At 41.9% G+C, this 12,219-nt stretch overlaps 1 protein-coding gene across 1 annotated transcript; it reads right to left on the bottom strand.

Moving 5' to 3' along the window:
• Nucleotides 1-4,475: 4,475 nt before the first annotated feature.
• Nucleotides 4,476-11,927, bottom strand: slc44a1a (solute carrier family 44 member 1a). Its single transcript, XM_030094762.1, has 16 exons — nt 11,692-11,927; nt 11,374-11,460; nt 10,558-10,700; nt 9,909-10,045; nt 9,635-9,728; nt 8,991-9,160; nt 8,066-8,155; nt 7,837-7,979; nt 7,447-7,633; nt 6,538-6,706; nt 6,287-6,443; nt 6,110-6,193; nt 5,897-6,034; nt 5,466-5,702; nt 5,069-5,143; nt 4,476-4,936 (listed from the first exon to the last, which is right to left on the bottom strand). The coding sequence occupies exons 1-16, from the start codon at nt 11,713-11,715 to the stop codon at nt 4,913-4,915; spliced, it is 1,959 nt and encodes a 652-aa protein (XP_029950622.1). The 5' UTR covers nt 11,716-11,927; the 3' UTR covers nt 4,476-4,912.
• Nucleotides 11,928-12,219: the final 292 nt, after the last annotated feature.

Raw genomic sequence — 12,219 nt, 5'->3', positions numbered from 1 at the left:
AATGCGCGGCATAAATTTAGCAGGAGAAAAAGCTGACAGTGCTCAGGTGTGACAAACCCAGTGGTGAGTTCTGTGTGCAGGCACATTACTGCATTATGGAGGAGAAAAACAGGTGAATGTTTTATGAGCCACATCACACCCACACCATGCATATATGCATACTTAGAGCACATGCGAGTGAGTGTAAACGCACATGATGTACAGCAAAACAGGTCAATTTAAAAAACAAAAAATACAAAAAAAAGGACAGGGAAAAAAAAAAGGCATGTTCACTGACCTGGAACACTTTATTTCCCCTGGTTTTACTGTGGGAATGTGTGTGTGAGTGTGTGCACGCGCCTCAGCAGACTGCAGGAACTCACACAATGGGTTGGTGTTGGCAGCGGGCTCCGTCAGTAGCTCCAGATAGGGAAGTCTCTGGGTAAATATCTAATGTTCATTTTCACACACTCTCCCTCTGTCTGTATGTGCTGACCGTAGAAATGTGCGGAGATACCATCTCTGTGGCTCATTTCCTCACACTGGAGCCTCCTGTTGGAAACGGTTCAACAATAAAAAGTGATCTGCCTGAGCTCAGGGGGGAGACGGAGCGACTGCGGCTGATGGGAAATGCCTCAAATTGCAGGAAGCACTTTTGATGTCAGGAAATCAGGTTTCTTGGATAAGCAATATTCTCTGGCGGAAGTTCCTTTTTATCACTTCCACAGTCCGGCTCATGATGAGGTGGAGGTTTGTGTTTTTCAGGTATTATAATCCTCTCAGCTGGTGTGCGAGTGCTTCTCTGTTTCAGCTGAGTAAAGTATACCACCAAATATGAGTGAGTGCAGGGTTTACAGGGAAAAGTGCATTAAACAGTGATGTGAGTGAATGAGTGAATGAGTGAGTGAATGTCATTTAGTCATTTAGAATGCCTTTTTAGTTATTATTTCACAGAAATAACACTGAAACATCCCAGAGGCTTTATCATCTGGTTCACCTTCATGGGCGCGCTCCTTTCCTGCACCTTGACCTTTCTTTTCGTGATTACATTGAGGCCGTGTTTCATTGTTCAGATCTTGTTTGTGTCCTGAATGTACAGCGGGGTTCATTGTAAAGAAACATCCTGAGCCGAGCTCTGGGAGCCGGCTGCTGAGGAGGCAGTGTGGCTCATTGTGACGGCGAAGTCACCCTCGGTCAATACATATACGTGCATAAACACACAAGCACGGCAGGCTCATGTTGCTGCGCCTGAGTCAGCGCAAACAATACACCTCCGTGTGGGCGGGGGACACTGTGTTTACTCATTAATGAACGCTTTAGATGTCCTGTAAAGAAGCAAATGGCGTGTATAAGAATATTAGTTAGAATCCACGGATAACAATGAATCAAACATAAAGCATCACGCCCAACAAGTTTTTTTCAATATTAAATCTGTTAACCACCATATTATATTGAACTTCACTTCTGATTGATTTTCTATGTTGCACAATGAAATTATAATTTCTAAATCTAAAGGATTTTTGTCCTTGAGATGCTTCTTTTGGAGGGTGCAGCAGTGGATCATCTTCCTCCACCTCTCCCTGTTACACCAACCACCTCCACATATCCTCAAACCGTCCACCAGTCTTCTCTGAGGCCTTCTCTTATAACGGATGGTTATTATAAAGTGCTACCATAATAATAATAATAGTGGCATGTCAGGTCACAAAACATTTTTTTTTTCTATCTGGTGACAGAAGGCTTCCAGGAATGGTTATTGAGGCTGTTAGTACCACAGAAATCACTTGAGTGTGACTCACCACCACCCATCGAGCTGTTTTGCTCTGGATTTCTGTGTTTTATGGAGGTGGACAGAGAGCTTTCCCATCAATAACTTTGAACTGCTTAGTGGTTTCATTCTTGGCTGTTCAACACCGGATTGGAGGGGATGAGCAAGTAATCCATACGTCAATTCACAGGGGAGGCACATGGAAAACACATTCAAGGCAGAGTGGTTCACTTTCACGGTGAACATAATTCTTTTCCGGAAAGTGTCTATGAATCGTTTTAATTTACTGTATACAGAGAAATGAATCAACTGGAGGCATTAATTATGGAAATAAAGCATTTGAAGCAACTATTTTAATGTCTGTATCGATAAAATAACTAGTGAATAAAGAGATGCTTCATTAATCAGTAGTAAAATCATTAGTTTGTGAAGGAATAGCTTCTCTCAATGCAAGAGGTTTTGCTATAACTCTTTCTAGAGGTTACCTGTCTTGAAGTTTTGCTGTTTAAGTCATTCATTCGACAGGAATTGCTGCACTCTGGTGGTTAAAGCTGAAAACAGCCTGAACCCCAGAAAGCGATATACACACACAGTTCAGTGAGCTGCTTGTTTCTCACTAGAATAAAATTCATATCAAATAGTCTGCATTGTTTCCATCTTTCACTATGTTTGATTAAACTTTGGTGGTTTTTCTTAAACAGTGCGAAACTGTGGTTTTCATCTGGTACACAAGGCATTGAGGAGAGAGAATAGACTACGCTACAAACATTTTTGGTAACACTTTACTTGAAGCACCCGGTATAACACATTATAAGTAGTTATAAACACTCATAAATTATCATAATGCTTTATAACCCAATATATAGCATAGGATTGGGATTAGGGTTAGGGTTAGGGTTAGGGTTAGGGCCTGATGTTATAAAGCATTGTGATCAAATATGAGTGTTTATAACTATAGTTATACAGTGCTATAATGTGCTTATAATGTGTTATACAGGGGTGCTTCAAGTAAAGTGTTACCAAATTTTTTATCATTATTTTATCAAGCACATTTCTGGCCCGACTCATATTAAAGGCCACACTCTAGACTTGGTCTTCTCTCATTGTCTAAATATTGATCAGTTGAGTGTGGGAGACTTTCAAATTTGTCATTTAAATCTGGCTCGGTCCCCATGCAGCTACTTCAAACATGCTGTGGTCAGCCTGATTCTTCAAAAGACAAACTCTGATCCTGGGCAGCCTAAAAACCACAGGCCGATATCAAAACTTCCCTTTGTGTCAAAAATCCTAGAGAAATTGGTGGTTAACCAGCTCACTGCATTATTTGCAACAGTATAAGCTATATGATGAATATCAGTCAGGGTTTCGAAGAGTTCACTCCACTGAATCTGCTCTTTTGAGAGTTTCCAGCGACATTATGATGGCCGCAGACTCCGGTTGCTACACAGTCCTGGCTGTAGCGGAGCCAGGGGGCCACAAGGTCATAGGGCCCCGTTTCATGTGATGTGTTCACATTTACTCGTAAATATATTATTATAATAAAATGTGCAGTGTGTACAAGAAGGTATACGCATATGATTGTGGGCTCCAATTTGCCAATTCTTACATTACGACTGTCCATGAACGCATCAGAGCTGTAAGCCAGCGCTGATTGGCTGTGCGGCATGAACGAGTTTTTTCTTTTGCACTTGATCTGGAGGGAAGTTAAACAGTATGCTAAACACTGTGCTAGCTGCTAGCGGTACTACCCAAAACCTAACATCGGAGCCATTGGTGAGTCAGTGAAACCTTCAAAAATATTATCTTTATCGGAATGCTGTGGTCTTAAACACCTGCCTATTTAAATGTGCCTTGTGTTGCTCTCAACAATAAGAGATCGCCGAGTCTTTTTTTTTTTTTTCTAATTTACCTTAATTCCAAAAGATACAGATAGCTGTGTCCATATCTATCTGAATAGATTGTGGAATTTTAGACCAGCTGTGTTCATTTTATATTTAAGCTGTATCAAAGATGGTACAGGTTTAGCCAGTTTTCAGCACCATGGACAGCGGCCGCTCTGAGATGACACCTGTCAGGCTGCCGTTGTATGTGTGTGTGTGTGTGTGTGTGTGTGTGTGTGTGTGTGTGTGTGTGTGCGCGCGCGCGCGCGCGTGCGTGCGTATATGTATTTGTTCTTCAGAACAAGTTTGTGAACTGGTTTGTGACTTTATTCTGCTTTCTGAGGCATATAGGTTTGCTTGGCTCAATACAAGTGAGCATTAGTGTGTTGTTTGATGGTAGCCTCTGGTCTGACTGGAACTGTCCTCTGCAGATCGCTCTGTGCTGGTTGATCGACTGGAATCCGAAATGGGGTTTTCAGGGTGTGTCCTCCAGTGGTTCTCCTTGTGTATAAAAGGAAGAACTTTTAATGGGGCGATCTGCCAAACTTCATTAGCTTTGTGTCAAATCACGGATTCAAAATTTTAGTTCTGGCGTTCCGAGTGTTACCTGGCAAGGGCCCCCAGTACATCACAGATTTGTTGAGCCTCAACTTCCAGCAAAGACAATTCACACACACACACACACACACACGTCCCCAGTGCCAGACTGGAACCCGGAGAGTGAACCTCCAGTCCGCCCAGCTGCCTTGTGTTTCAATATAAACACGTATTTTCTGATCACATTTCAGTGATTTGGAGCTGTTACACACTTGTGGCTGAGCAGAAGACAATCCATGTGACAAAAACAATAACTTTCATTTTCATAAAAAAATTTTAATAAGTCATAAACAGTTTTTGACAAAACATCGTGAGGCATCTGTTTCAAAGTACACTTAATGATTCAAACTACAGGAAACCTGATTTACTGCGTGTAAACACGAAAAACAGACATGTCAAACCATGTTATATCGCCACAAACTAGGAAGACTGTCTTATTGTTAATAAAACACAACCAGAAATTGTTCTTTTAGATTAAATCTGTCAGTGTCAAACCTTAAAATTTCCAACTCTCTTTCTCACAGGAAGAGCCAGTGTGTATTTCAGTGTGTATTTTAGCTGAAACCAGGTCAGGCTTGTGTACACAGTAAACCATTTTCTATGTGAAGCTGCTGCAGAGTTAGGCTGGTACGTCTGAATTAGGACCAGGAGGATTTTTAGTTGTTTGGCGGTCCGTCTAAAACTTGGCTCAAGCTAAAGTTCCTCCGCGTGCCTGCAGGGAAGAAAGGATCCATCAGCATCCAGGCTCAGAAACACAATTCAATGTGTACAAGTATCACAGAAATACAACAACTACACAGCAGTGACTGGTCAATATATATGTGAAGTGATTTTTTTAACTCACCATGGGTTTCATCTCCCGTCCGTCTCCATCATCTGCCTTGTACCGACCTCCTTTCTTACTGTTTTCAACAAATTCCTGAGAGGAGAAAAAGTTTCAGGGAAAATATGAGTCTCTTATTTATAATTTATCCTAATTTGGGCAACTATGTTCATTTCATCCTGCACGACTTTGATGGTGACAATAAATATTTTGCTACTGTATCCTAGATGAAAATAATACTACTAAAAATAGCATTTTTGTAATTTAATTTAATCTTTTACTTTGAATTTCTGCTGCGAAAAATTTTTACACTAGCTCAAAACAAATAAAAACTCCAACTCCAAGACTTGAATTGTTTCTAAAACCTCTAAAAAAAAAAATCCAATAAGAATAGTCCGTTCAGGTCAGACCGTCTCACCATCAAAGCCTTGTCCATGTAGTACTCTCGGCCGGAACTGCCGTCGTTGTACTTTGTGTCCACGGCGAAGCAGAGGAAGAGGACGTCCACCACGTTCTCGAACACCGAGAGGAAGCAATGCGCCACCAGGAAGGCGAACAGACAGACGATGAGGAGCGGCAGCACCCACACCGTGTATTCCCTCTGGTAGTTCAGAGCCAGAACGCCAGCAAAGGCCGTGCAGGACACCACGAGAATCTGTGAAAAGATAGAAATAAAATAAACCACCATGGAGCCTTTTTTTTTTGTCTTTTTGACCTGGTGAGATGAAATGTGGTAGTTTGACCACTAGGGGGCAGTGCACATAAATCATGGATTAGGAACAGAATGAAGAGACAAAAACAAATAATAGTTTCAGAGAAAAGCACAGCAGGATGTTTTATTTCCAGTACCTTCCCCAGGAAGAGGACGAAGTCGCCGACGGTGTTGATGGCCGCCACTCGGAGCGCGTTCTCCACCAGGATGATGAACGCATCGCGGGCCGAGGTGCAGAAGCTTGTGCTGTTGATGGCTGTCGCGGTGTAAGCGTTCTGAAACGATTCAAAAGCCACAAGGTAAACGCCTGGGCTTCATGTAAATCACTTCACCAACATGACGCGACTCACCTGATTTAAGTACGCCAAACACTTCTCCAGACACCACAAGCAGCAGACGCAGGCTTTCAGCATACAGCGTGCGCACGCGTTCTCCTGTGGAATGCAACATCTTTAAAATCATAATAAAAGCATGAAAAATGTCCCAGTTTTTCATGATGAGGCTGCCATGGAAACGTCCTGACTGACCTTTCCTTTGAGCTGGCTGTGGATGTACGTCAGGATGAGCCGGGGAATCTTCACCAGGGTGATGATGAAGGATCCCTTGGCCAGGGTGCCCAGGTGGTAGCGGACGGTGCGTATCATTGAAGAGAGCAGGGGCGTTGCGGGCAACTGGGATTTATTCCTGGAGTTACATCACAAAATCAGGAAGAAGAAAACTTGTGGGAGCAAACGGAGGCCGGAGGTGAACAAAGCTGACTCGATAGACCCTTCATTACCTTGTGAAGTAGTAGGTGACCACAGCTCCAGCGATGGTCATCTGCTGGAAGGCCAGGATGAACTCACTGATCCAGATGAGGCCCACAGCGTGATACCACACCATGTACTGCAGAGGCCCTTGCATGTGATACTCCACCACACCTGTAGAATTGTTCTTTACTGCTGTTCCTGGAAGGAAATCAAGCACAAATATGGATTTTCAATTCAATTCCTACAGCATAACACTCTGTATTTGTTTTTCTGCTCTTCCACATCATGAATAGAAACATACAAAAGTGTACCTGGATCATGGCATGGTGATAATTTTACTTCACATTACCTTTCTGCTGCCAATTAAATTCTTTAGTTTAAAAAAAAAATCAATCACCTGTCCTATGAGAGCAATTCAGTCCTTTCCTGCTCCTAAAAGTCAAAATCTAATTAAAACTTAATCAAATGAAACTATTCAATTTCAGGAATCCAACAAACACATTTGCTAAGCTTCACAGTTCACTGTTTTTTCACACAAACATGTTTTGATCAGACGATTTTCATATTAAGTCTGTTACAACTAAATACCCAAAACAGAACGCGCTGCCAGATACTGACATCATTTCCTCTTTTCTTTTTTTTAAGGATTTGTAGACTATTTAAAAATCAGCTGCAGGAAAAAAAAAAAAAAAGGAAAGGGGAAATGATGAAAGACGTTGTTGTGCATTCACCACATCACGAGGTTGGCCCAGGATGCAGAATGTGGGAGTTAAGTCACGCCACCAAAACAAGACAAAATGTCAACAATGTGATCTTCCACTTGTTTGGGAATTTTTCCACAGACATATCTGATTCTATACAATAGTTTCAAACATTTTTTAAGAGAACACAGTGACTAAAATGCTGAAACGCATTGTTAAAAAGTCTCCCCGGCTAACCTGAAGTCCCGAGGAAGAGGAGCACGGCGATCCAGTAGACCCAGAACAGCATGAGGCAGAGAAAGGTCCAGAAAGGCTGCAGGGCCAGCAGGGGAAGATGGATGAACACTTTCCCCGCAACATGGAAGAGGGAGATGGTGAGAGCCACTCGCTTCCTCATGAAGAACATCACCAGCAGGAGAACCACCTGAGAGGTCAAACAACAACACATGCAGCGGCTCAGTTTAACGGTTTGATGCAGAAAAGACTTCCTAACCTCCCAACTCTTTCAAAATAAAAGCTCTCCTTTTGATAAACTTCATTTCTCACAGCTTCAAAATTCCTTTGGAATGTAATTGAATACTCTGTCTAAAACTTTACAGACATACTAGAACAGTCGTGCAGACATACCGTGAAAACTGTCGCAACTATCGCATAAATAAGCAACGCCTTGACGTTGTCTTCAGCCACTTCTCGCCCAAACACTGTTGTGGTGTTTGTCTTAACGGCTTTTCTGTGGTCGGCATACAGCCACCAAAGGACCCCTGTTCCCCCTGGAAAAAAAAGAACACATCCATATTTTCGCTGTGAGCACAAGAAAATAAACAGACTGCAACTTCAGTGTAATAAAAAGAGTTACCTATGGAGCCGATGATGACCAGAATTGTGAGAATCCACACCAGAACTTTGGAGATGTAACGAATTACAACCATCATGATCAAGGAGAGAACTGGAATAGAGAGAGAAAAAAAAGGGTTATTTAAGGGTATAAGAAAAACCATCTGAAGGAAGAAAAACCATTTAAAACTGTGCAGAAGATTTCGATACTAAACCGCAGTGCAGACCTTTCACCAACAGAAAACGTTATGTTACAGACTCTGGTCTGTGGTGGTGCAGCATGCAGGTCTGAAACTGCAGCATTTTACATCTAATGTGGAGATGAAAGATTTCTAATAAATGTGGCAGACGACAAATTTGGTATAGACTAATTGTATTAAGTAAGTAATGAAGTGATTTATCTGTAACACCTGATACGGTTTGTGTTCTCTGAATGTTCAGAGGAGTTTCAAATCACTGCATTCATCTTGTTTTTGAAGTTGAGGCTGGAAATGAAACCATGGCTGATGCATCTAACCTAACAATGGCAAAAGGTAATCATATGAATCATGACCCCCGCCGGCAATCCCTACATCTCAAACACGGCAGATCAAAAAAACCGAGATGAAAGATGTCTAAAACTGACAAGGGAGCGCTCTGGTCTCTTTGCAACCCCACTGGGAGGAGTCAGAGCAGACCTAAACGGATGCCTGCGGGCGATACTTCAGTAGATACGACGACTGTAAGCGCTCAGACATTTCCTGTTTTCTTAAGGACAAAAATAGCTTCTCTCTTTGGCGGCTTTCTTCCGAATGAAGCAATTAGAGCTGTGCAGTGAGGCGGCACCAAAAATAAAGACGTAGCAGCAGGCCTCCTCCAGCCAATCAAAACCCACCAGTCAGTTGAATTGTCCTTATACGCACGGCTATTGATGGACAATATAGGGGAGAGGTCACTACGAGTTGTACCTAAGGCCAGCATGCAGAGGCCCATGATGATCTCCTTGCTGGCCATCACTCCAGCAATGACCCGCCGCAGCACGGTGTTGTCGTTGACAAAGGTGATGAACGCCTGGGCAAACTCAGCGTAGCAGCTGATGTCCACGGGAATACAGCGGCGGAGAAGCGGAACAGCCTTACTGAAAACATTCACAAGAAAAAAACAGGCGTTCAATCGTTTCTAATGTTTTGTCCTTCAAGCAGAAACTGTCGATAGTGTCGCCGGCTCCCTCTCTCTTTCTCGCTCTGTAATCCATTTAGTCTTTTTATTTATTTTTTTTCATCCTGGTGTAATTTGAAAAACGTGAACTGTTGCAGAGCAAGTTTGTGAGCGATGTTTTGAATTAACCTCAAAAACAAATTGCTGACTGAACTAATTAGCTCAGTGTGATTATTGGATACAAGATTAATTAAATGATGTCGGAAAAAGCCGACACTTTTCACTTCATACACATACAGACACACACACGGACTGGAACTTCGTTCCCACTGACATACACAGTCGCCGCTGATGATAATGAGATCAAAATACTCATGGAACACCTGGTGAAATTACTTTCTTTTGATAAAATCATTCCTTCATATGAATGAAGCTGAATATATGAATGAGTTACCTTGGTGGAACAGGGAGTTTTGGGCATTTAGTGAATCTGTCCGGATGGTTTGTGTATCTTGCGGCAAGGATATCATAAGAGCAGAGGTGAGAGTCTGAACACAACAAAAAGAAAGGTTCAATTTAATAGTTCATCTTCAATGAAACGGAAATAAATCACATGCATGGTATTTATGAAACTAGAGAAATTACACTTACAATGCATGTAAATAGGTGAAATGCTCATTTCATGCACTTTTTCCCCTAAAGTATCTCAAATTGTGCATTTTTCTCACCATTATTCAAAGCAAACTGCTTGACGTCGTTGTACGTCTTCAGTTCAGTCGCTGGACATTTTGAAACACACAGGGCGATGGACTGGATCTTCCTGTTGATGAAGTCGAGGTTGCAAGGATCTAAAAAGAAAACATTCCTGACAAAAGAAGAGCATAAGTATTTTCATAAATCTGATCAGTGTTGTGTAAATATATGTAAGCATGTTTGGCTATTATAACGCCAGTTGGGAATGCTCCGTCGGGACAAAAACTAAAAGACGGTGGCATTTGCTGCCCTGTCAGACAGATCCTTCTTTGTGGCCCCAACGCCTTTTATTCAAAGCCTCCATGGGCAATCAGCCCATCAATAAAGCATGACCCATTGTTTCAGCAAAACTGAGCCTGCAGGCTGCAGACTGATGGAAAGCTACAACCCAGGAGGAGGAATATCATCACAGACTTCAAAGGCAAATGATAAAAATATCCCATTAATTCAGACTTTCTTCACCCAAATGTTATAAAGAGAGATATGCTAATAAGCTGCCGTATTCCTCCAGGACAATTCAGAGATTTGGCTGCAGATCAGCATGTGACTAAAAGCGATGAATGTAACACAAATAAAAAACTTTAATGTCACCCATTAATTCATTTTGTAACACAGAAGACTCACTTGTTTTTCGTCATGTCCTGGCCACTGAGGGGGACGCCGTCGATCTTGGCGTTTTTCTGACCGCAAATGTTGCCGTAACTGTCATATCCTGAGATGATCCTGGAGGCACCTCCTGTGGCGATGGCGAAGCCACAAATACAAGCCTGCAAACAACACGAAATCCACAAATTAAGATCAACAGACAAGCAAAGAGTCTGGGCAGCTCAATAAATCAGGTATTCCGGCTCAAGTATTCACTTGTAATGTCTTCTACAAAACAAAGTAAGACATTCACATAAACACAGCTACAAAGAAAAATTCACAATCCTACAAGACTTGTTCATACCTGCTCTGAAAGTTAATATTTGCTTTATAACACCATTACATGCCACAGGGAAAGCTGTTCTACACCGCAAAAGTGATCTGACGGTCACTTTCCCACAGATGTTAGATTATTGTTGTATTATTTATGCACTTTAAAGATTGCACTTTCAATGTAGTTGTTCTCATGCAATGACAGACATTCTGATTCAGGTATGCATGCAGCATATCTTTTATTTTAACAAATTGTGTTAATGCTGGTGCAGTAAATTACAGTATGTGTCCTACTGCGCAAATAGGATCCTCTATTAGGGTTAATCCTTTAAAAAAAAATAATTAAATGCGCAAGATGCGCATTAAATGTGTACTCTGCTGAAATGAAAGCAAACGCAGAGGAGTGGGAGGGAAGCTGTAAACATTACAGTGTAGTTAAGTAAATACATCCGCCAGCTGAAGCATTTTCAGCCACACTAATAAAACTTTGATGAAGACGTGTTTTGTGCAAGGAGGACTTACCATCCCGATACAAAACAGCGTGTATACGATGAGCCATGGGATGTCCGTGCAGCTGCGCTCCTCCAGCGGTTTCCAGTCACGCTTGCTCTGCCAAGGCATAAATAATGAAGGATCAGTGTTTCTCCAAACTCCTGTGGCGGACAAACGAGCGCCGTCTCTGCTCCTCGGCCAGCGCACAAACAATCCGCTGCTCCTCCTGAGGAGGCGGCGTGAACACTGCTCACAGCCTGCACACAATCTGACTAACACACACAGCCGATCGGCGTTTCTTCAGACTTTAAGTCACCTTTAATTATATATCCAGGACGGTAAACTCACCTCTGAGCTGCTACAACATCCCATTGTTTACCACGAGACGCCGCTTCGGCTAAAACAAAACTTTAAACGCGTTCACTTTCTTAAACTCTTTAGTTTATTTTTCTCATGTCTTTGTCTTTACTTTTTCTCTCTCGGCGCATCAAAACACAAACATAAGCTCTTAAATCGCGTCGGCGCTGTTTATTTTAGCCGCAAACGCCCATTTCCCAAAGTTCTGAATGTCTACAGGTAAAGGCGGAAGAAGATAGTTTGTGCTGCCTTCAGGGACCATCAGATTTATGGTAACTATTACACAATGAATAGAATAGAATAGATATACTGTATTCTGTGAATTTATCTGTATTCTGTGAAATTATTTGCAGCCTTGCACCACACCTTTTGAATTCTAATGTTAGCAGTATGAGCATTAGGTTGTTCCAATGTTCCCTTTTTACAGTTTATGTTCCTGAGTGGCATTCTGTTCTTTAAAAGTCAACCTTTTTCTTTATTTTTGTACTTATTTTTGGCTGATATAACTATTTTTTTTCC

The sequence above is a fragment of the Salarias fasciatus genome, chromosome 6, assembly GCF_902148845.1.
Source record: "Salarias fasciatus chromosome 6, fSalaFa1.1, whole genome shotgun sequence".
Taxonomy (NCBI): domain Eukaryota; kingdom Metazoa; phylum Chordata; class Actinopteri; order Blenniiformes; family Blenniidae; genus Salarias; species Salarias fasciatus.
This window is presented reverse-complemented; position numbering and strand designations above follow the sequence as displayed.

Bases quoted from the DNA above. Each gene is read 5' to 3' on its own strand.
- slc44a1a (XM_030094762.1), bottom strand. From the start codon at position 11,715: ATGGGATGTTGTAGCAGCTCAGAG. The intron at 9,161-9,634 runs GTAACTCATTCA...GAATGTTTTCAG, and splicing joins AAACTCCCTGTTCCACCAAG to TAAGGCTGTTCCGCTTCTCC. The intron at 7,634-7,836 runs GTATGTCTGCAC...TTGACCTCTCAG, and splicing joins TAGTTGCGACAGTTTTCACG to GTGGTTCTCCTGCTGGTGAT.